Source organism: Hyperolius riggenbachi, chromosome 5 (genome assembly GCF_040937935.1).
Source record: "Hyperolius riggenbachi isolate aHypRig1 chromosome 5, aHypRig1.pri, whole genome shotgun sequence".
NCBI classification, from domain to species: Eukaryota; Metazoa; Chordata; class Amphibia; order Anura; family Hyperoliidae; genus Hyperolius; species Hyperolius riggenbachi.
Window position 1 is genome coordinate 76846681 of NC_090650.1, and position 25283 is coordinate 76871963.

Sequence of the window (25283 nt, forward strand, 5' to 3'; positions counted from 1 at the left end):
GGCTGCAACACCAAAGTATATACACAAACCCCCGAGTTTACCCCAAAGCCTGCACAAACAAGGTCATCTTCCCCACCATCTGTCTGCATTACCGAATGTCATCTGTCTTACGAATCAATATCACATCACAAATCAGGTGATGTATACACGCGCCATCAAAGATCTAACATAACAAATGCGTTTCCCATAACACATTAGCAGAAATGTCAGAGCTGGTAAGAACAAAATCACAGAGGTTCGAGGTTCAAGTCACAGGAATGACATTTGGAGAGAAAAGTAGTGATATTTGTAAAAGACTCAATTAAATTCAATGATATTGCAAACGGCAAAAATAAATGAGAAACAGTGAGAGATCTCCCAGGTTTGACTTTTTGCAACGTCCCCACATTTATTAAATGTGGATACAGCGTCAGGTCTTGGCATTTTGGCGTTGGACATGGATGAAATGGGATTTTTTTTTCTTTTGTTTGCCGGAGCTAAATTATATATTGTCAGTACTCGAGAAGCTTGAAAAATATGTGAGATGTGCACCGGCTCCACGCAGCTGCAAATCACAATGAGATGTGCGCTGTCAAAAATACGTTTATACAGATGCACGACTAAACGAAAATAAAATGTTGTGGCAGTCAGACATGAATTTACAATTACTGCTTCGGTGTAGTCTAGAGATCATCAGTTCATTCTACAGAAACTCTCCTCAGGGAGAACGCAATGGCCTCAATTCACTAAGCATTACCGCATTTGGTAATGCAGAAAAACAGATGATTTTACCAATCACCTTGCCAAATGCCAATTCACTAAACCTATTACCGCACTGAAAAGCAAAATTACTGACTAGTCAGGTAAATTATCGACTTGTGCGGTAAATACCTCAAGAAATTGCACAAATTTTCACAAAGATTAAACCATTCGGTTAATTAAGTAAAAGTGTCCAGTATTTACCTCCAGCTCTTCATGCAGTAGCATTGACAGATGTAGCAGAGAGCCAATAGAAAAAGCCAGACAGCCATTAGGGAGAGCCACACGGCCCTGCTTCTCACCCTATTTGATCTGATACTCTGGAGGGTGGGACTTCAGAGCGGCAGATCAAGAAAAGGAGACATTGTGTAAAGGGTTTTTTGTATCCCTTTAGATGTGCAAATCTGTATACTGGTATACAGAAGAGCTCCCTCTAGTGGCTGCAGCACATCTAAAGGGATGCCGGGGATGCTCTGGACAGAAAATACCTAGACTCATGCACATCACTTGAGGAAGGACTCACAGGACTCACAGCTTCCTGCCTGACTTGCTCCACAGCCGGTGACACTTACCAAACAGGGTTTCGTGAAGCATTTTTTATCGGCATACTACCAAACTTCTACCACATGCGGGAAATCTTAGTAAAACTGGAAAAAAAAGTGTAAAATACTTAATTCTGCATTTTACCAACCTAAAGTAGTGAACTGAGGCCATATCAGATGATTGATTTGTAATTCAGTTCTCTAGTGGGATAGCTAAGAATGAGTCAGGAGATCTCATTAGATTTCCCGTACAAATCCAGAAACATGAAGTAGTAAAGTCAGGTGAATGATTCTCCTATAGGACCCAAAGCTCATAAGCATGTCTCAGATCAGTACCAGGAAAGAAGACAAGGTGGTCCGCACTTGTCCAGATGAAAAGCAACTTTATTGTCGGACATATCCACAAAAAATCCACATAGGTCACAAAGCTGACATGTTTTGAATGTTTAGTTCCTAATTATGAGCTATGATTATGAACTAAACGTTTGAATACATGTCAGCTATGCGACCTTTGTGGATTTTTTGTGGATACGTCCGACAATAAAGTCGCTTTTCATCTGGACAAGTGCGGATCACCCTGTCTTCTTTCCTGGTTTCAGTGGGCTTGCTGACCCGGTTTAGCTCTGTCTGGAGATTGTGTGGGGTGCAGCGGTATTCACTACATTTATCTCAGATCAGTACGTAGTCAGGTGTTACGGGGAAAAAGTTATGTGATCATAACTGCTAGACTAAACAGATCGATTTTCAGTTTTGATTTAAAAGCCACAAGGGCTGGGGTTGTCTTGACTGGGTGTGGCAAGGTGTTCCAAAGGGTAGTGGCAGCATGACAGAAGGCTCTGGTTCCAAAGGTTTGTAGTTAGACTCTGGGGTGGTCAAGTTATTGGATCCTTTTGATCTGAGTTTGTGGGAGGTGTGGCGCTGTTGCAACAAATCCTTCAGGTATCTGGGCCTAGGTCTTGTAGAGATTTGAACGTTAGCATGCCAATTTTAATGTCCATTTGCCTTGTAGCAGTGGGTCCCCACTCCCCAGTTCAAATCTCAGCCAGGGCACTATCTGCATAGTGCTTGTATGTTGTTCCATGTTTGTGTTGGTCTCCTTCATGCACTATGGCTTTCCCTTATTCTGAAAACACCCAGATCAGCTAATTGCTTTCCCCCAAAATCGGCCTTAGACTATGACGGACATATGACTATAGTATGGATCAGATGTGAGACCCTGTGAAGGACACCTTGAGACAAGACTTTATTCTGTGTGTAAAGTGTTCTGGAGGATGTCAGTGCTATTTAAACACAAACTCTCACTGATGAATAGGTGAAGCTTAGATCACTTCTAATTGCCGGTTGGCTGTTTCCTTAGCTGTACGTTGTCATGAAGGGATGACAAGAGGAATCTGATGCTGCCAAATGAACAGTTTTTAGAAAAGAACGTTTGAAGACAATAAAACTAATGATGGAGCAAGCACCCACTTTGTTATGAAACAACATATTTCTTGAGCATATGGCACAGTTGAAGACATTTGTTTTGGTTGGTGTGATGTGTGCATAGGCAATTGTGTGAGAAGGTGCGCAGATTCTGCAGACGCAACCTCCTGCTTGGTCTGGTTGCTCTCCCAACAATCTGTTTTACACCATGTTAAAGCTTTGTAAACCTGGATTTTCTTTCCTCTGATGTTCTGTTAGTGTGTGTGTGTTTGACACAAAGGGGGAGGGGGGAAGTTGTATCTCCCTGCCAGCTCTCATTAAAACTGAGCAGCAGCACTGCAGTCCAGAACAAGTCTCTCTCCGCCATGAGGTTCATTATCGGCAGGACATGTTGGAACATTTATGTTTTCCAGTTGCGCAGAAGAAATATTGGTTGTGTGTTGTCTTTTTTCCATCTGATGGCTGAAGCGCTCACCAGTCGCCATGTCATAACTGACAGCACTTAAAAAATGAGTCCAAGCTCTCTGGAAGAGGTTTATTACTTTGGTTACACAGCCCATAGCACAAAACAGAAGCAGTATGAGACAAATGTGCTGCAGTCCTGCAGCTTGTTTCCTAAATCTCCATCCTCTATTGCTTACACATACCAGTGCCAGTGACCCAACATAAAACCTTCCCCAGAACACTTCTAATTTTAAGGTGGCCATACACTGGTCGATTTGCCATCAGATTCGACCAACAGATTCGATCAGAGAGGGATCGTATGGCTGCCTTTACTGAAAACAGATTGTGAATCGATTTCAGCATTAAACCGATCACAATCTGTGGTGGTGCTGCCGCTGCCCCCCCCCCCCCCCGCATACATTACCTGTTCCGCCGGCGCGTGTCCCCGCTGTCACCGCTGTCTTCTTCTCCGCTGGGCTCCGGGTTCCGGCTGGCTTCACTTCTTTCTCTCCGGGGAAGTTTAAACAGTAGAGGGCGCTCTACTGTTTAAACTTCCTGCCGGGACAGGAAGAAGTAAAGCCTGCTGGACTTGGAGCCCAGAGCGGAGACGGAGCAGCTGTGAGCAGGGGACTCGCGCTGGCGGAACAGGTAATGTATTGTTGCTGTATTGCGTCGGTCGTCGGGCATTCGAGCGCCGATATCGACGCACTCCCGACCCACCGGTTATCGAGCAAAATCTTCCGCACGGACGGCTCGACGGGAATCGACGGGAACAATGGATTTCGCACGGAAATCAATAGTTTGCGTTTGCTTAACGATTTCACAGCAGATTCGAATCACAGCAGATTCAATCACAGTGATCGAATCTGCTGTATATCGGCAGGAAAATCGTTAGGTGTATGGGCCCCTTTACATGTGCAGCCAAGGGCTGGTACATGCCTAAAAACGCTAGCGTAATCACAAATGCTCAGCGTTTTTCGAAGTGATTTTTCAAAGTGATTCTAGGCATGTGCCTAGTGATTTTCTAGTTATGCCTAGTGATTTTTGGAGCATTTTGGTGTAGCAATTTTTATTCTTTGTACAGTAGAGCTGGAAGTGTACAGCTTTTGTAAAAAATAAAAAAATAAAAAGCAAGCTTGGAAAATCGCTCAGTTCTAGTGCTTTTTAGAGCAATTTTACACTTTCCTATACTTAACGTTGAGGCTGAACCGCCTCAGAAATGCTGCAGGACCTACGTTTGCGTTTGGGAAAAAATCACATCGCTCTGGTGTGATCCATCCCATAATAAGACATTAGCCAAGCGTGTTTCAAAGCACTAACATTTTGAGAAGTGTTCAGAAGCGCTCTAGGGGCTTGATTCACTAAAGTGTGATAACTGTTATCACGGCTGTGCTATGCAATTTGCGCGAGTTTGCCATGATTTTCACGTGCAAACCTTGTGTTCGCACGCTAACACAAATTTAAGCGTGTGTTAACCTTTACGTTCGCACGAAAGCAAAGGTTAACGAATGATAAAATTTGGGTCAACGTGCGAACACGAAAATTTTCACGCAAAAAAAAAAATTTGCTCGAAGACTGCGGGAAAAACTCGTGCTAATCGCATAGCGCTGCCGTGATAACAGTTTAGTGAATCAAGCCCCTAGGTGTGCACCAACCCTGATTCTGTGTCTAATTCCCATGGTGTCAGACCTGTCCAGAGCCGTCTCAGTGGAGTGGAGACACCGACAGATGCAACAGACGCAAAGTGGCACCTTCTTTGCAAACTAGTTTTCCTACATAATTCTGCCATAAAGAGAAACTGTAATTAATACAATTGCTAAATGTTACAATATTAATGTATACATTATTTAGTCAGTGTTTGCCAATTGTTCCTCTCCCCGATTAACAATAACATTCTAAAATTTATCAGACATCTTTAGTACTGGCAAGTGATGCCTGCAGAAGGACATAATGCTTGCTTGGCAGTTGGAAACAGTCGTTATTTCCCACAAGACAACAAGGTTCACAGACAGCAAACTGTCATGACCATGGTCATGACATCACATAGACCCCTCTGATGATCTACTTGAGAAAATGTAAAGATTTACTGTGTGGAAATGGGTTATCAGCAGGCATGATTGGAAGAGCCCATTTCCGTTTCCAGGACAATTCCGCATACCGGCATACCGAAATTCCGCATACCAGCACATTTCGGCGGTATTCCGCGGTATTCCGCGGTATTCCGCATGTATTTTCCGTAATTTTTATCCGGACTTCCGTAATTTTCGAATGATTGTGTTTATGTTGTCTATTGTCAATAAAGTTGTTGTATATTACGGAAACGTGATTGAAGAGTGTACTTTCCTAAATTTCAGCCTTTTTTTACGGAAATGCTGTTTTTTAATATGCACACTGTTTGGGGGGTGGCGCCCAAGCGGAATTTCGCGTCCATGAGCTTGTTGTCATGATTGGTCAACTCATTCCGCATCTCCTGATTGGTCAATTTATTCCGATTCCGCATTATTCCGCATTCCGGTTTGACGTTTCCGGATTCCGCGGAACAATGCGGAAACCCCAATTCCGGCCGAATTTCAGTATTTTAGCTTCCGCGGAATTCGGAAGCTCATGCCTGGTTATCAGCTACTGATTGGAATGAAGTTCAGTCCTGGGTTAAAGATCCTTGAGTTTTTGAGCCACACACCTGACACAAGCATACAGCTAGTGGAGTCAGACCAGAGTCAAAGAATCTGATCAGCATGCTCGTACACGACGCATTGACCCAAATACTTTTACAAATATGTGTGCTCATATTATCACCGGTGCAATCTGAAAACTACTGTCTAGTACAATAAACAGTCCTGGAATAAGCGTATAATGTATAACTCGTAATAACTGTATTAACTCTCTTTTGAGTCAAATCGGTTACACATAAAGCAATTAAAATATGTTCTTGTTGCAAATTATCATGCAAATCATTAGACACGTTTTTATAAGTGTAAATGATTGGATATGCAATAGGTCATGTTTTTCATGAATACATAAGCTGTAAGACTCCTGTTTCCTTTGTTCTGTATCTATAAACAACTCAATTAATATGCAAATATGTACTAACAAAAATCTCAGCATAGCTTCTTTGCAGAGATACGTTTCTTGGCTATATTCTTCATAGGCCACTATGATTCTATCTTAAAGAAGATCTCTGACCACACTTAGAACCTTATAATTGTATAAGAGCAGTCTGTCTAATGCCTGGTACACATCATGCAATTTCCCATTAGATTGATGGTCTAATCAATTATTTCCGATCGTTTTTCTGATTGATATTCTGGGCACTTATATACAAAATCGATAAGAAAAACGATCGGAGATGAGATTGGACATGGCAGAAATAATCAATTTGACTTGTCTATCTAATGGGAAATTGCATGATGTGTACCAGGGCTAAGGTGCCCATTAACGGTACAGTATTTTCCACAGATGCGATCATTCAATCAGATTTTGAAGACTGAATTGTACAGAAAACCATGCAGTATATGTAGAAAATAAATGTGAAATGATTTTGTGGTCTATTGGATTTTATGATTGTATCTGAAGAGAGAAAGTGCCCTAATCAACTCATTTATGGGAACATCGATAATTACCTTCTGGATACTTATTATTCTGCAAATATGGTACCATTAATAAGCACTTTAACCAGATCTGGACCGACGTAGGTTGAATCTGCGTCCAGCAGGTGGTGCTGCGGCCCTGACTGGACATAGATTAAAAATAGAGACGGCAGAGAGGGGAGCCTACGGCGGGGACAGAACAGCATTTTTGCGGCGATTCGTTGGGAAGCGACGTTTTACTGTAACAGCAGCCTCTGGTCCTTAAAGAGGAACTCCAGTGAAAATAATGTAATAAAAAAAGTGCTTCACATTTACAATAATTATGTATAAATGATTTAGTCAGTGTTTGCTCATTGTAAAACTTTACTCTCCCCGATTTACATTCTGACATGTATCACATGGTGACATTTTTACTGTGGGCAGGTTATGTAGCTGCTGATAGCTGTTTTGGCCGTTAGAGACAGCTGTAAGGAGCTATTTCCTGTCTCTGAACATTGTTACATTGTGGCAGTTTGCCAGGAGCACCGCGGTCCTCAGAGCTTCTTGTGGGAGGGGTTTCACCACAATATCAGTCATACAGCACCCCCTGATGGTCTGTTTGTAAAAAGCAATATATTTCTCATGTAAAAGGGGGTATCAGCTACTGATTGGGATAAAGTTAAATTCTTGGTTGGAGTTCCTCTTTAAGGGGCAGAGGCTGCTAGTTTGGAAATGGTTAGCGGTGGCCATCCAAAAAAAAATCTATTTTTCTTCAATTCAAGTTCAATTCAAGCACAATAAATTTTTCTGATTAAGTCCGATAAGCAGGCGACAATAAAGTCGCCTGATCCAATTACATTTAGCCCTAGGCAAGGTGATAAAAAAACTCGCTTCGGTCCAGACTGTGAACCAATGGGGAGCCCCGGCGGATGATTCAAAGATGCTTTGCCGGGACTCTGCTATAGCGAGAGTAATTACAGTGACTCATACACTGTAATTACACGGCGGGTGGTGGGTGTTCAGCAACGGGAGGGAAATTACTTCAAAGTATCTCTGCAGCTACATGTGGGGTTGCAGAGACGAGCGGCGGCCGGCGGGGAGCTCTGGGGGTGTCCTTATTAAAGGACACACCCAGATGCAGTGGTGGAAGATGGCAGATTAGCAGTGGATGTTCGGCGGGTGTGCGCATGTGTGGGGAGTGAGGCCATGGTGCTGATGGACAGCTCACATCTGCAAGCTACTTATCACCTTGAATAGCATCAGGCCCAATGTCTTTGGTTCGGTTCCCACTGCTATGCAAAATGGCAATTTATTTGTCCAATTTGCCGGATTGCAGAGGAATGCAAAAATCGTCAAATGGATCTTATTTATTAATAGGATCTGTCCGCAACACAAACATCCAACTTGCAGTGGACAGTGAATGCGTATCCCACAGAAGCCTGTGGTGAAAGCGCATCATTTCCTAGCACAATAGGAGATACACAAGATCTAGTGATAAACATATTTAAGAATAAATGGTCTGTTTTTTTACCTTTTCCAGAATTTAAAGCATATCTGAAGCGAAAATCTACTTATGAGATAGGAAGAGTTAAAACACTTGAGTTGTCATATAAGCAAAAAAGATTCTCTGAGCTATTTGACCAACTTGGTCAACACAGTCCTATTTTCTAAATAGCTTAAAGTGTACCAGAGATGAGATCAACTAAAAGTTTTATAGATACCTGGGGCTTCCTCCAGCACCATGCGCACGGATCGCTCCCATGCTGCCATCCTCAGTCTTCTCTTTCTTTGGTACCGGGTCCTGTAACTTCGGTCAGTCACAGCCAGTCTGCGCAGGAGAAGTGAGCCCTCCGGCGGCTTGGGATGGATCCGTGCGCATGAGGCTGGAAGTAAGCCCCGGGTATGTATAAAACTTTTAGTTGATCTCGTCTCTGGTTTCCTTTAAACAGGCAAAAAAAAGAGAGAGAGACCGCTTAAGTCAAAGTTTTACTGCAGGGAATTTCAAAGGGTCATCAGCTCTGCTCTGTTTTACAACTTAAAATACAAGTGTGAGTTCTAAACTGCAAATATGAAAGAATGATGCAATGTTATAAATAAAGCTATATACTTGAAAATAAAATGTTCTATTAATTATCCGTACTACACCTACAATTCATGAACTCATTTTTACTTCAGTGACACTTTAATATCTCTCTCTCTCTCTTGTTTTCATGCCCCACCAAGTTTTCTTCCCAGTTTCTCTTTTTTTCTCAATTTCTCTCCTCCACTCCTTTCTTTCTCATTTACTTACTTTCTCTCTACATTATTTTTCACCTTTTTCTATTCCAATGTTCTCAGCAGTCTCTGATTCTGAATTGTCTACTGAACAATGGTGTTAGCTCCTATCCCATTATGTGAGATTCACAGCAATCCGACCCTATCTGTCCTTTGAAACAAGAGATAAGCGAAGTTAAAAAAAGATGAAAAGATAACTTTAATAATATTAAAGTATGAAAGCACTGACACATTTAATAACTATTTTTAATAAAAGCATCAAAATTAAAGGCATCTGCTGCATATTATGACCAATAAAGGCTAACTTGCTATTGCCCTGATTCATTTGTAAATAACATTTTAAGCACCTGAATTATCAGTTAAAGATAGGAGCAGTGCCAGGGAGGTGCAAGGGGGTGCTCAAGCACCCCCTAGAATTGTCCAAGCACCCCCAAAGCACCCCCTGGCGTGAACTGACTTCAGGCGTCTAAGAGACGCCGATTCAGTTCACAGCGGCAGCTCAAAGCAGCAGAGCAGGGCTACAGTAAGATGGCTTCCGAAAGCCCTGCTCTGCAGACTTCGAGTCTGCAGTGCAGGGCTTCAGGCGGCCATTTTCCCGTAGCCCTGCTCTCAGCACGGGGTAATGCAGGCAGGAAGTCACGCGACGTCGGGGAGGAAGAGGATTGTGGGAGCTGCGTGCCACAAGGAGGCCGGGACAGGAGGTTGGGACAGGAGGTCTTCTGACTGTAGGTGAGTAAATGGGTTTTCTCTTTTTCAACAGGTGGTGCTGATCGTAGTCAGAACTGCTGAGGATTGTGCATATTGTAGTCAGAACTGCTGAGGATTGTGCATATTGTGGTCAGATCTGCTGAGGATTGTGCATATTGTGGTCAGATCTGCTGAGGATTGTGCATATTGTGGTCAGATCTACTGAGGATTGTGCATATTGTGGTCAGATCTGCTGAGGATTGTGTATATTGTGGTCAGAACTGCTGAGGATTGTGCATATTTGGGTCATATCTGCTGAGGATTGTGCATATTGGGGTCATATCTGCTAACGATTGTGCATATTGGGGTCATATCTGCTAACGATTGTGCATATTGGGGTCATATCTGCTAATAATTGTGCATATTGGGGTCATATCTGCTAACGATTGTGCATATCGGGGTAATATCTGCTAACGATTGTGCATATTGGGGTCATATCTGCTAACGATTGTGCATATTGAGGTCATATCTGCTAACGATTGTGCATATTGGGGTCATATCTACTAACGATTGTGCATATTGGGGTCAGATCTGCTACCGATTGTGCATATTGGGGTCAGATCTGCCAACAATTGCCCATATTGGGGTCAGATCTGCCAAATTATTGAACATGTTTTTTGTTCAAATCTGCTCACATTACGTGTATTTTCTTGACAAAAACCTGCACAATTATGTGAATTTACTTGGTAAAGGGTCACCAAAACTTGGGCCCTCTGTCTTTGCGTTGCACAAATGGAACCTGAGGTGAGAATAATATTGAGGCTGCCATATTTATCTCCTTTTAAGCAATACCAGCTGCCTGGCTGCCGTGTTGGTCCTCTGCCTCTAATTCTTTCAACCATAGACCCTGAACAAGCATGCAGCAGGTCAGGGGTTTCTGACAATATTGTCAGAACTGACAAGATTAGCTGCATGCTTGTTTCTGGTGTAATTCAGTTCACTACTGCAGCCAAATAGATCAGCAGGGCTGCCAGGCAACTAGAATTGTTTAAAAGGAAATAAATATGGCAGCCTCCATATCACTCTCACCCCGGGTTCACTTTAAATTACAGTTAGCCCCGCCCTCATCCGGTCATGACCACGCCCATTTTTTTTGCCTTTGCGCGCCGCAGGTCATCAGCTACCCCGGAAATTGGTCCAGCACCTGCATAGCACCCCCTAAAAAAAATTCCTGGAGCCGCCACTGGTTAAAGGGAATCTGAAGTGAAAATAAACTTCTGATATAATGATTTGTATGTGTAGTACACCTAACAAATAAAACATTAGTGGCAGAGATATGAGTCTAATATTGTTTCCAGTACAGGAAGAGTTAAAAAACTTAAGTTGTTAACTATATAAAAGAGCCACTGAGCTCTCTGACTTTCAAAGTCGCAGAGCTCTGTCTTCTGAAGCTTTTTATCTCAAGTGTCTGTCTCTGTATTTTGTTTTTTTTTCTGCAGAAGACAGTTAAAAAACATTGGCCATTGGCACGATATAGCAAAGGGAGCAGCAGGCGGCTGTGATTGGCCAGGCTGGTGCCAGCAACTCCGACTGATTGGTCGCAGGGCAGAGCTTCCCTTGTGACTGGCCATGGTGATGGGGTTTATATGGGGATATATATATATATATATATATATATATATATGTATATATATATATATATATATATATATATATATCTATATATATAAAATCGGATGTATGTATGTGTGTGTGTGTGTGTGTGTGTGTGTATATGCCGCAATCACTCGAAAATGGCTTGACCGATTTGAACGAAACTTGGTACACAGATCCCTCACTACCTGGGATGATGTGTTCTGGGGGTCTCGCGTCCCCCCTGCACACCTGGGCAGAGCTACAAACAGCAAATCAGATTTCCCCCATTCAAGTCAATGGAAAAATGGAAAAGGCTGCCATTCTGCCAGTAATCAAGCCAGAGTCCCCACACTTGGCACAGTTGGTCACTTGGTGACCGAGGTTACGAATCCAGGAAAAATGGGAGGAGCATAACACAGCCAATCAAATTTCAGCCATTCATTTTAAATGGGAAAATGTAAACGGCAGCCATTCTTAGACTCTTAATCGCAGGGTTCTCAAACTTGCCACAGTTGGTTACTGGGTGAATGCGATTAAGATTCAAGAAAATGGGTGGAGCCTACAGCAGCCAATCAAAATTCACCTATTGATTTTCAAGGGGAATATTCAAACTGCTGCCATTCTTACACTCTTAATGGAAGAGTCTTCAAACTTGCTATAGTTGGTCATTGGGTGACTGGGGTCCAAATTCACTAAAGGGGCGGGGCCACCTACAGCCAATCAGATTTCCTTGGTGGATAAACTGCTTCCATTCACACATTTTTGATGCCAGGAACCTGAACGCTCACAAACTTGGTCACTGTGTGACTGAGTGTCAAGGTTACAAAACGTGGGCGGAGCTAAAAACAACTTTTACTGGAAAATATAAACTGCAGCCATTCTTACACTGTTAATGGCAGGGCTCTCAAATTTTGCACAGTTGGTCACTGAGTGAATGAGATTAAGATTTTGGAAGGTGGGTGGAGCCTACAACAGCCAATAAAAATTCACCTTTTGATTTTCAAAGGGAATACAGTCAGTCATTGGGTGAATAGGTTTCTAATTCAGAAAGGGGGCGGAGCCACAAACAGCCATATTTGTTTATTTTTCAGTGGGAATATACAAAGTATTGATACCAAGGACCCCAAAGCTGATAAACTTGATAACTGAGTGACTCTGTGTCAAGGTTAGAAAAAGTGGCCGGTGCCAACAACTACATTTTTAACATGGCAGGGTTCCCAAACTTTACACAATAAGCCACTGGGTGACTGGGATGAATATTCAGAAATGTGGGTGGAGCCTACAAATTAACCTATTGATTTTCAAGGGGAATATTTACATTGCTACCATTCTTACACTGTTAATGGCAGAGGCCTCAAACATGATACAGTCAGTCATTGGGTGACTGGGGTCCAAATTCACTAAAGGGGTGGAGCCACAAACAGCTAATCAGATTTGTTAGATTGATTTCAGTTGTTCTCTTATTGGCAGGGTTCTCAAACGTGACACAGTTGGCCACTGGGTGACTAGGACTAATATTCAGGAAAGTGGGTGGAGCCTACAGCAGCCAATCAAAATTCACCTTTTGATTTTCAAGGGGAATATTTACATTGCTGCCATTCATACACCCTTAATGGCAGAGGCCTCAAATCTGGTACAGTCAGTCACTGGGAGACTGGGGTTTAAATTCTAAAGGGAGCGGGCCAAATACAGGCAATCAGTTGTTTAATTTCAATGGTAAAATGCAACTTATTGATGCCAAGGACCCACTGGCGTAACAATAAGAGATGCGACCCCTGCCGTCGCGGGGGGGCCCGGGCCCCCCTAGGGCCCGCTCAGGGACTTTTGGGGGGCAGGAGGGGTCGCAGCACAAGAGGAGAGTGTGGAAGATCGGTGGGGAGGGAAATCCCCCCTCTCTCACCCCGGACTCTCCTCTCAGCGCTCCCCTCCTGCAATCATTGGTGGCAGCGGGCAGCAGCAGCGGCGGTAGGCTGAATACATTACCTCCTTCTCGCCGGAGCTCTTACGTTCTGTAAGAGCTTCATGCAACTTCCTGTGTAAAAAGAAAGTTGCTCTTACAGAACGTAAGAGCTCCGGCGAGAAGGAGGTAATGTATTCAGCCTGCCGCCGCCGCTGCTGCTTGCTGCCACCAATGATTGCAGGAGGGGAGCGCTGAGAGGAGAGTCCAAGGTGAGGGAGGGGGGGGGGATTTCCCCCCTCCCCACCGATCTGCCACACTCTCCTCTTATGCTACGACCCCTCCTGCCCTCCAAAAGTCCCTGAGCGGACCATGGGGGGGGGGGGGGGCGGATTTTTTTTTTTGGTAGGGGGGCCCGAGGATTTCTAGGTACGCCCCTGCAAGGACCCCAAAGCTCATAAACTTGGTCATTGAGTGACTGTATGTTAAGGTTAGAAATAGTGGGCGGAGCTAAAAACAACTAACTTTTTACATTGGAAAATATAAACTGCAGCTTGCCTTACACTGTTAATGGCAGGGTTCTCAAACTTCACACAGTTGGTCACTGGGTGACTGGGATTAATATTCGGAAAAGAAGGTGGAGCCTACAAGAGCCAATCAAAATGTACCTATTGATTTTCAAGGGGAATATTGAAACTGCAGCCATTCTTACACTGTTAATGGCAGAGGCCTCAAACCTGCTACAGTTGGTCGTTAAGTGTCTGGGGTTCAAATTCAGTAAAGGGGCAGAGCCAAACACAGCCAATCAGATTTCTTTGCTGGATAAACTGCAGAATTAGCAGAATTTTGATGCCAGGAACCCAAAAGCTCACAAACTTGATCATTTAGTGACTGTGTGTCAAGGTTACAAAAACTGGGAAGAGTCAAAACCAGATTTTTCTGGGAAATTGTAAACTGCAGCCTTTCTTCACTGTTAATGGCAGGGTTCTCAAACTTTGCACAGCTGGTTACTGGGTGACTGGGATTAATATTCAGAAAAGTGGGTGGAGCCTAAAAATGCCAATCAAAAATCACACTGTTAATGGCACAAGCCTCAAACCTGGTACAGTTGGTCATTGGGTCACTGGGGTCCAAATTCAGAAAAGGGGACAGAGCCGCAAACAGTCAATCAGATTTGTTTCATTTCATTGGAAAGTACAAATTATCGATGCCAAGGACCCCAAAGCTCACAAAATTGGTCATTGAATGACTGTGTGTGTGTCCAGGTTACAAAAAGTGGGCGGAACCAAAACCAAATTTCACTGGGAAAATATAAACTGCAGCCATTCTTTCACTGTTAATGGCAGGGTTTCTCAAACTTTGACCAGATGGTCACTCACTGGGTGACTGAGATTAATATTCAGGGAAGTGGGTGGAGCCTATAATAGCCAATCAAAATTCACCTGTTGATTTTCAAGGGGAATATTTAAATTTCTGCCATTTTTTACACTGCTAACAGCAGATGCTTTAAACCTGCTACAGTTGATCATTGGGTGACTGGGGTTCAAATGCTGGAGAGGGGGTGAAGCCACAAACAGCCAATCTGATTTGTTTCATTTCATGGGAATATACAAATTATTGATGCCAAGGACCCCAAAGCTCACAAACTTGGTCATTGAGTGTTTGTGCGTTAGGGTTGGAAAGTGGGCGGAACCAACACCAGTCAAATACATAGACAGGCAACGATGGGTCATCAGTGGGTGGAGACAAATACAAATTTCACTGGGAAAATGTAAACTGCCGCCATTCTTACACTGTTAATGGCAGGGTTCTCAAACTTTGCACAGTTGGTCACTGGGTGACTGAGATTACTATTCAGAAAAGTGGGTGGAGCCTACAAAAGTGAATCAAACTTCACCTATTGCTTTTCAAGGGGAATATTTAATTGCTACCATTCTTGCACTGTTAAAGGCAAAGGCCTCAAACCTGGTACAGTTGGTCATTGGGTGACTGGGGTTCAAATTTAGAAAAGGGTGTGGAGCCACAAACAGCCAATCACATTTTTTAATGTCAATGCAAATTATTGATACCAAAGACCGCAAAGCTCACAAACTTGGTCATTGAGTAATTGTGTGTTAGGGCTATAAAAAATGGGCGGAGCCAACACCAGCCAAATACATACGCGGGCAACGCCGGGCAATCAGCTAGTATATATATATATATATATATATATCAGTGTTTCTCAGAGGAGGGGGTGGCACATCCTCTTAAGTTTGGTTTGCTTCAGGCAGCAGAAAGTTTAGAACTGGCCCTGGGTCCACCCACTGCAAGCTTCTTATCGCCTTGAATTGCATAATGCATATGGCCCATTCAGTGATACAAACAGAGGGGTGGGTAGGATGGGATTGGGGATATGTCCTGCTGTAGTTTGCAGAGGGAAATAAAAAAAGGGGTTGAGCAAATATTTCCCTGACAACGGTACACAAGCTACAGGCAATGAAAACCTATTTTCAAGAAAATCCAGGCGAACATAACCCTTTAGTTCCTACAGTAGTAGGAGTCCATCAAGTGCAACATATCTACATGTAAGGTTGCCTCCGGTATTTATAAAAAAAAAACCAAGAGGAAAGCCTCCAAAGGCTTACTCAAAGCCAACCGACGCCTAACCCTAACAAACCCTTCCCCCCCTCGTAATAAATCCTGCCGATATCCATGCTGCCTTTGCTGTGAGGAAATTTGGTCGCCACCACAGGCACCAACTATGCTGGGCCACTCACTATACAAACTGTGTCCACAAATAGCAGGCGTTTCGCTATTTTTAAGTTGATTGTTGCTTTTAACATGGACAACTATGGCAGAACCCAAACTTCTGCATCTCGTCCGGTACCACAATTACCTGCTTCACCTTCCCTTGTATACCTAGACTTCCACCTCCCCAAGCATGTTTCTGCAAGTCACACATACACCTTTCTCCCCTGCTCTGCAAGGTGGGCATTTTCTCCTCGCCTTCCAGAGTTGTGAAGTGGGGCAGTGTAATTCAGATTTACCTTGTTTGTTTTTTTAGCAGCTGCAGATGACATTTATTGGGAGCTGGAGATATGCAGCATAGAGCATGGTGCTGTCTGTAAGAACAGAGGGGATTCACACAGTGCTGGAACAGTGGGGAGAATAACTCTGCAGAAGGGGGAGGAGGAGTACACCCCCACAGTGCTGGAGCATGTAAATATTATACTGCTCCACTGCACAACTCTGCAGGGGGGGGGGGGGAGTAAGCCCCCACAGTGCTGGAGCCTGTAAATATTATACTGCTCCACTGCACAACTCTGCAGAAGGGGGAGGAGGAGTAAACCCTCACAGTGCTGGAGAACATAAATATTATACTGCACAACTCTGTAGAAGGGGGGGGGGGAGTAAGCCCCCACAATGCTGGAGCACGTAAATATTATACTGCTACACTGCACAACTCTGTAGAAGGGGAGGAGGAGTAACCCCCCCACAATGCTAGAGCATGTAAATATCACATTGCTTCACTGCACAACTCAGCAGAAGTGGGAGGAGGAGTAAACCCTCACAGTGCTGGAGCATGTAAATATTATACTGCTCCACTGCACAACTCAGCAGAAGTGGGAGGAGGAGTAAACCCTCACAGTGCTGGAGCATGTAAATATTATACTGCTCCACTGCACAACTCAGCAGAAGTGGGAGGAGGAGTAAACCCTCACAGTGCTGGAGCATGTAAATATTATACTGCTCCACTGCACAACTCAGCAGAAGTGGGAGGAGGAGTAAACCCTCACAGTGCTGGAGCATGTAAATTAGGGATGGGACGACGAATCCGGCGAATCCACGAATCCCTCGAATATTGAGAAATATTCGAGATTCGTGGATTCGAATCCCGACGCCATTTTCCACTTTGCGCATCCGCCGCTCGCACTTGTCCTCCTCCGACCCCCCCCGCGTATCCTCCGCCCGCACGCATACATTGTATCAACTCACCTGTCCAGTGGATCGCAGAGCGGCAGACCTCTCGCTCACTTCCTGGTTCCCTCTAGTGACGGCTTTTACAATGACGTCATCAGTAAAAGCCGGTCCGGCCACTAGAGGGAACTGAGAAGTAATGACGAGGTCTGCCGCTCTGCGCTCCACTGAACAGGTGAGTTGATACTTATGCAGGGGTGAGCGAGGAGGCACGGGGGACGGAGGAGGCCGTGGGGGTGAGCGGAGGAGGCACGGGGGGGAGGAGGCACGGGGGGGGGAGAAGCGACACCTACCTACCTACCTACCTACCCCTATACCTACCTAAAGGCCCCCTATACGTACCTACCGGCCACTATACCTACCTACCTACAGGCCCCTATACCTACCTAAAGGATACGTACCTACCTACCTACCTACCACTATACCTACCTACCTACAGGCCCCTATACCTACCTAAAGGCCCCCTATATGTACCTACCTACCTACCTAAAGGCCCCTATACCTACCTAAAGGCCCCTATACGTGCCTACCTACCTAAAGGCCCCTATACCTACCTACCTACCTACCTACCTACCTAAAGGCCCCTATACCTACCTAAAGGCCCCCTATACGTGCCTACCTACCTAAAGGCCCCTATACCTACCTACCTACCTACCTAAAGGCCCCTATACCTACCTACCTACCTAAAGGCCCCTATACCTACCTACCTACATACCTACCTATACTTAAGGCCCTATACCCTGCTACCTATACTGAAGGTCCCTTTAACTACCTACCTACCTACAGGACACTATACCTACCTACCTACTGGCCATTATACCTACCTACCTACAGGCCACTATACCTACCTAAAGGCCCCCTATACGTACCTACCTACCTACCTACCTAAAGGCCCCTATACCTACCTACCTAAAGGCCCCTATACCTACCTACATACCTACCTATACTTAAGGCCCTATACCCTGCTACCTATACTGAAGGTCACCAGGTTGGTCACCTCCTCAAACGGCCGCATGAGCCTGCATGCATTTTTCATCAGTGTCCAGTTGTCGGGCCAGAACATCCCCATCTTCCCAGACTGTTTCATTCTACTGTAGTTGTAGAGGTAGTGGGTGACGGCTTTCTTCTGTTCTAGCAGGCGGGAGAACATGAGCAGGGTCGAATTCCAGCGAGTCGGGCTATCGCAAATGAGGCGTCTCACCGGCATGTTGTTTTTCAGCTGAATTTCTGCAAATCGTGCCATGGCTGTGTAAGACCGCCTCAAATGCCCACAGAACTTCCTGGCCTGCTTCAGGACATCCGCTAAGCCAGGGTACTTTGCCACAAATCTTTGAACAACTAGATTCATGACATGTGCCATGCAGGGTATGTGTGTCAGCTTCCCCATATGCAAAGCGGCAAGCAGATTGCTGCCGTTGTCGCACACCACGTTGCCTATCTCCAGGTGGTGCGGGGTCAGCCACTCATCCACCTGTTTCTTAAGAGCAGCCGGGAGAGCTGCTCCAGTGTGACTCTCCGCTTTGAGACAAGACATGTCTAAGATGGCGTGACAGCGTCGTACCTGGCATGCAGCATAGACCCTGCGGAGCTGGGGCTGTGTAGCTGGAGAGGAGAACTGCCACTCAGCCAAGGAGGAGGAGGACAGCGAAGAGCATGTAGCAGGAGGAGAGGAGGTGGCAGGAGGCCTGCCTGCAAGCTGTGGAGGTGTCACAATTTGGTCCGCTGCGCCCTGCTTGCCATCGTTCACCACCAGGTTCACCCAATGGGCTGTGTACGTAATGTAGCGGCCCTGCCCGTGCTTGGCAGACCAGGCATCCGTGGTCAGGTGTACCCTTGACCCAACGCTCTTCGCAAGAGATGACACCACTTGCCTCTCAACTTCACGGTGCAGTTGGGGTATGGCCTTTCTCGAAAAATAAGTGCGGCCTGGCATCTTCCACTGCGATGTTCCATTGGCCACAAATTTACGGAAGGCCTCAGAGTCCACCAGCTGGTATGGTAACACCTGCCGAGCTAACAGTTCCGCCACGCCAGCTGTCAGACGCCGGGCAAGGGGGTGACTGGCCGAAATTGGCTTCTTCCGCTCAAACATTTCCTTCACGGACACCTGACTGCTGCTGTGGGCAGAGGAGCAGGAACCGCTCAAGGGCAGAGGCGGAGTGGAGGAGGGTGCCTGTGAAGGTGCAAGGGAGAAAGCGGCAGAAGCAGATGATGCACCTGAAGGAGGAAGAGGAGAAGGAGGGTGACTTTTCTTTTGTGTGCTGCTGCGGCTTTTGCTCTGGTGGCCATCCCATTGCTGTTTGTGCCTTTTCTCCAGGTGCCTTCGTAAGGCACTTGTCCCTACGTGAGTGTTGGCCTTTCCACGGCTCAATTTTTGTTGGCAGAGCAAACAGATGGCTTTGGTCCGATCTGAGGCACACACATTAAAAAATTTCCACACCGCTGAGCCACCCTGGGATGTGGGCACTATGGGGACCTCAGCAGCTGATGCTGAAGGGCAAGTTGGCTGGCTGTACATAGGTGGCGATACATGTGCCGGACTCTGCCACCAGCTGTTTCTGACGAAGAGCTGCCCCAGCTTCTTTCAGCAACTTCTCTCCTCCTACTACTCTCTGACTCCCCCTCTGAACTGTCCCCCTCTTCATCTCCTCTATTGGGAACATACAGAGGATCCCTATCATCGTCAGCATCGTAATCATCCTGCCCAGCTTCGCTTGCCTCAGAAAAATCCAAACATGCACCATCAGTAGGTCCTTCATCCTCCTTACATGTTACATCCATAGTGTTGCCGCGTAACGCAGACATATGAGCTGGTGAAAAATCATCTGGCTGTAACAACAATGGCTGTGCATCAGTGATTTCACCACTAAATAATTCTTGCGAAGTGTCAAATGCAGCGGAAGTGGTGCTAGTAGTAGCGCTGGTGGCTGAGCAAGATGAGGTGTTCTGTGTCGCTAAATACTCAACCACGTCCTGACAATCTTGGGACGTGATGGGACGTGCCTTCTTCCGAGCACTGTACTGTGGGCCAGGTCCACACGAAATTACATTTACACGACCTCGCGCAGACCTGCCGGGTGGCCTTCCTCTGGCTCTGGCACTACCTCTTCCTCTACCTGTTTTGTCCATATCGGGTATGCACGGAGTGGTATATCACACTGCGTGCACTCACGTAGGTAGGTGGGTTCACTTAACTGCACAGGTATGCGCACTGATGCGGTGGGTTCACTGAACACAACAGGTATGCAGTGGCGGGTTCACTGAACACAACAGGTATGCAGTGGCGGGTTCACTGAACACAACAGGTATGCAGTGGCAGGTTCACTGAACACAACAGGTATGCAGTGGCGGGTTCACTGAACAGGTATGCAGTGGCGGGTTCACTGAACAGTACAGGTATACAGTGGCAGGTTCACTGAACACAACAGGTATGCAGTGGCGGGTTCACTGAACACAACAGGTATGCAGTGGCGGGTTCACTGAACACAACAGGTATGCAGTGGCGGGTTCACTGAACAGGTATGCAGTGGCGGGTTCACTGAACAGTACAGGTATACAGTGGCGGGTTCACTGAACACAACAGGTATGCAGTGGCGGGTTCACTGAACAGGTATACAGTGGCGGGTTCACTGAACAGAACAGGTATACAGTGGCGGGTTCACAGAACAGGTATGCAGTGGCAGGTTCACTGAACACAACAGGTATGCAGTGGCGGGTTCACTGAACACAACAGGTATGCAGTGGCGGGTTCACTGAACAGGTATGCAGTGGCGGGTTCACTGAACAGTACAGGTATACAGTGGCGGGTTCACTGAACACAACAGGTATGCAGTGGCAGGTTCACTGAACAGGTATACAGTGGCGGGTTCACTGAACAGAACAGGTATACAGTGGCGGGTTCACAGAACAGGTATGCAGTGGCAGGTTCACTGAACACAACAGGTATGCAGTGGCGGGTTCACTGAACAGGTATACAGTGGCGGGTTCACTGAACAGAACATGTATACAGTGGCGGGTTCACAGAACAGGTATGCAGTGGCAGGTTCACTGAACACAACAGGTGTGCAGTGGTGGGTTCACTGAACAGGTATACAGTGGCGGGTCCACTGAACAGAACAGGTATGCAGTGGCGGGTTCACTGAACACAACAGGTATGGAGTGGTGGGTTCACTGAACAGGTATGCAGTGGTGGGTTCACTGAACACAACAGGTATGCAGTGGCGAGTTCACTGAACAGTACAGGTATACAGTGGCAGGTTCACTGAACACAACAGGTATGCAGTGGCGGGTTCACTGAACACAACAGGTATGCAGTGGCGGGTTCACTGAACACAACAGGTATGCAGTGGCGGGTTCACTGAACAGGTATGCAGTGGCGGGTTCACTGAACAGTACAGGTATACAGTGGCGGGTTCACTGAACACAACAGGTATGCAGTGGCGGGTTCACTGAACAGGTATACAGTGGCGGGTTCACTGAACAGAACAGGTATACAGTGGCGGGTTCACAGAACAGGTATGCAGTGGTGGGTTCACAGCACAGGTATGCAGTGGCAGGTTCACTGAACAGGTATGCAGTGATGGGTTCACAGCACAGGTATGCAGTGGCAGGTTCACTGAACAGGTATGCAGTGATGGGTTCACAGCACAGGTATGCAGTGGTGGGTTCACACAACAGGTATGCAGTGGTGGGTTCACAGCACAGGTATGCAGTGGCAGGTTCACTGAACAGGTATGCAGTGATGGGTTCACAGAACAGGTATGCAGTGGCAGGTTCACTGAACAGGTATGCAGTGGTGGGTTCACAGTACAGGTATGCAGTGGTGGGTTCACAGAACAGGTATGCAGCCAGCCAGGAACAAGTTAAGCCTAACTAATCTTTCCCTGAGAGACAGTCTGCAGCAGCTCGCCCTACTCTCACTAACGCAGGCAGCACACGAGTGACCGTAATGGCCGCCGCTGCCTGCCTTATATAAGGGGGGGTGGGGCTCCAGGGGCTAGTGTAGCCTAATTGGCTACACTGGGCCTGCTGACTGTGATGTAGAGGGTCAAAGTTGACCCTCAAGGTGCATTATGGGGCGAACCGAACTTCCGCAAAGGTTCGCCAGCGGGACGCGAACGCGAACCACCGAAGTTCGCGTGGAACCGTTCGCCGGCGAACCGTTCGGCCCATCTCTAGATATAATACTGCTCCACTGCACAACTCTGCAGAAGGGGGAGGATGAGTAAACCCTCACAGTGCTGGAGCATGTAAATATTATACTGCTCCACTGCACAACTCTGCAGAAAGGGGAGGAGGAGTAAACACCCACAGACTCCAGAACCATTTTCCCCTTCCTTTGATCATAGCAATTAGGACGGTTTCGATCGGAAAATGAAATTGGAAATCAGATTTCCAAAGAAATCCGATTTACCGCAACTCAGTCATTTTAGGCCACTCGCAGCCCTTGAAAGCATTCAACCAATCAGAGATTGCATCATTTTTAAAACAGAAATCAGATTGGTGCGGTAATTATAGGCCAATCAAAAGACTCCAATACTATCGAGTCTTCTGATTGGCCTAACATTTTTTAGTTTTCTCGATTTTCACGGTTAATTACCACATACTCTGATTGGTCCAATGCTACGAGAATTTCCAATTTTTTAAATTTTAATGGTAAAATGGAAAACAGAAAAAATCAGAAATACTCAATTGTTGTGGTAAATTACCACATTTTCTAATTTGTCCAATACTACTGAGTATTTCCGATTTTCTGAATTTTCACAGTAAAATAGAAAACAGAAAATCGGAAATACTCGATTTTTGCGGTGAATTACCACATTTTCTGATTAGTCCAATGCTACCAAGTACTTTTGATTTTCCAAATTTTGCGGTAAAACGGAAAGTCCACTGCATTTTCTAGTCCAGTACTATAGTATTTATCTTCAATTTTCTTTTTTACTGTGAAAATTCAGAAATTTGTAAATAGCATTACCATCAGTATACTGCGTTAACTGAAATTGGCATTTGCAGAAATCAGTATTTCCGCAGAATCGGAAATTGGCATTTCCGACCCTAGTAGCAACGTTAAATTACACTGACCACAAGGAACACAATGTTGTTTGGGTACGAAGAGAACGCCACAGCTGGGGTCAAGTAGAAAGTTCTGTTCAGGTTTACTTTGAAAATGTAAAGCTGACCTGCTTCATGTATTTTTTATTTTTCTTTGCGTGTGTTTGTCTTTTGAAAAAAAAACAGGGTCTACAGCCTCAACTTCACCTTGTGGTTCGCTTTTGCAAAAATTCTTTGTTTTTGCTTTTTATGCAGGTGGGAGATGGAAGGTCACCAGATACTAGAAGTAATCTAATGTATTTGTAAACAGAGCCTTTGTTTCTGTAGCAGATCCATCGGTTTATCCAGTATGTCAAAACAGACTGACAGGGTTATCTTCCAGAGAGCCTTATTGCAATTTGTGGCTGACAAGAAGGTGCACATCCCCTCCAGGATGACACATCTGCGGTGTCTAAAAGAATTACAAAGATGCTTGCTGCATGCTCTCATGAAATGGAAGCACTTAATGTACAGCCAGAGAATAAAAGGTGATATTTTTAGCAAGAAGAAAGCATATGAACATCTCCTTCGGCTTGGAATGGAGCAAGACCCAACCCATTGTCACTTGCTTTTAAAACATCTGCAGCCTCTCTCAAGCCAAAACCTTTTTTTTTTAGCTTCGAACAGGATTAAAGAAAGGATTTTAACTGCTTTAAATAGTGGACAGTTGTTTATCAAGGGGTCAAGCAAGGAAGTGGCTGGATAAGGTACTGGTAAAAGGTACCACCTTTGATGAAGAAGACAAGGGTTTAAATTCTGGCCAGAGCCAGCACCTACTGAGTAAGGAGCCTTGGGTAAGGCTCCCTGATTCTCCAGGGTGTATTACTGAGCACGCTCTGCCTCTAAATGGTGCTGCTCAGTGCTCACAAGAGCTTTGAGTTCAACAAGAGAAAATGTTAGATTTTTATTATTTTTTTATCTTCCTGTTCTGGCGACCACTAAAGATTCACATAAATATTATCTTATAGCTTGTGTGGCCATAGGGACAAGCGTGTGCAATATTTTCTCTAAGGCTATGCTCACAACTATAACCTCAGCCTGCAGAGGGATGAGATGATCTGGCAGTCCAGGTATCTTACCGCTGTATTACACAAGCTAAATTCTCTGCAGAGGCCGCCCTAAACCAGCCACCTCCTCGGCTGTAAACCATCTTGTGTGTGTTCAAAGTAGGAGTACATTCAAAGGCGAATGGACTCTATTTTTGTAAACATGGAACGGTTGATCAGCTCCAACTCAGCTGGTTCTTCAGTTTAAGTGATGGAGAAATTATCAGCCACATAAACCCTTGTTTGTAATTCAATCACTATAATCCACTTACCATAATCTTATGTACATAAGGCGGGTGTTACCTGAAGTGCATAAGTAGAACAATTCACATCTCCAGTTATACACTCTAGCTAAAGTGACATTCCAGCTACATCTTATTGTTTATTAGCTTTAGATAGAGCTGTAGGCTTGGTTCCCATCTGAAGCCACATCATGTGCAGCCATTGGGAATGGACAGTGTAGAGTCCGCTCTGATGGTCCACTGTGGTATGGCTGTAGCCCGTGGCAGATGAGTTACCCCCATTGGCTATATGGAGGAATGTATCCACCTTCCCAGAAAGTGCGGTCTGCTTACCGCAGCGATCCAGTGGGTCTGTCTAATGCATACTGAAAAGTGTGAACAGCTCCTATATACTGTATAAAATCGGAGCCATTCACTTTAGTTTAGTCAGTCAGTTTAGCCATAAGCAGAATACGGACGAAAAAAAATGTCCATTCTCAACTCAAGTGGGACCAAAGTCTCAAGGCTGTGAAATGCTGCCTTAAAAAGTTATAATACCTTCCCCGGTCTTTTAAGTCTAACTCACGCTCTGAGACCACATGTGCACCGACTTCTGGTGCTTAGCCCCACCCCCTTGCCAGCACCAGTGATTAGCTCCACCCCTTTACAGATAAGTGCCATGGCACTCTACATATCAGAGATACAGAGTGCCACGGCACCTGCCTGCAAGGGGCGGGGCTAAGTGGAAGTTGGCACACCCGTGG

At 45.4% G+C, this 25283-nt stretch overlaps 1 protein-coding gene across 6 annotated transcripts in view; it reads right to left on the minus strand.

The window, feature by feature from the left end:
• Window positions 1-25283, minus strand: part of DPP6 (dipeptidyl peptidase like 6) — a 1780442-nt gene that overhangs the window by 506876 nt on the left and 1248283 nt on the right. For 2 of the 6 annotated variants that reach the window (XM_068235891.1, XM_068235890.1), the window contains exon 2: window positions 9003-9137. The exons of 3 other annotated variants lie outside the window; for them this stretch is intronic. In XM_068235891.1, the coding sequence (XP_068091992.1) occupies window position 9003 (1 nt within the window). In that variant the 5' untranslated portion in view covers window positions 9004-9137. The remainder of the gene's footprint in view (window positions 1-9002; window positions 9138-25283) is intronic. One more of the 6 variants, XM_068235892.1, reaches the window with a different exon arrangement.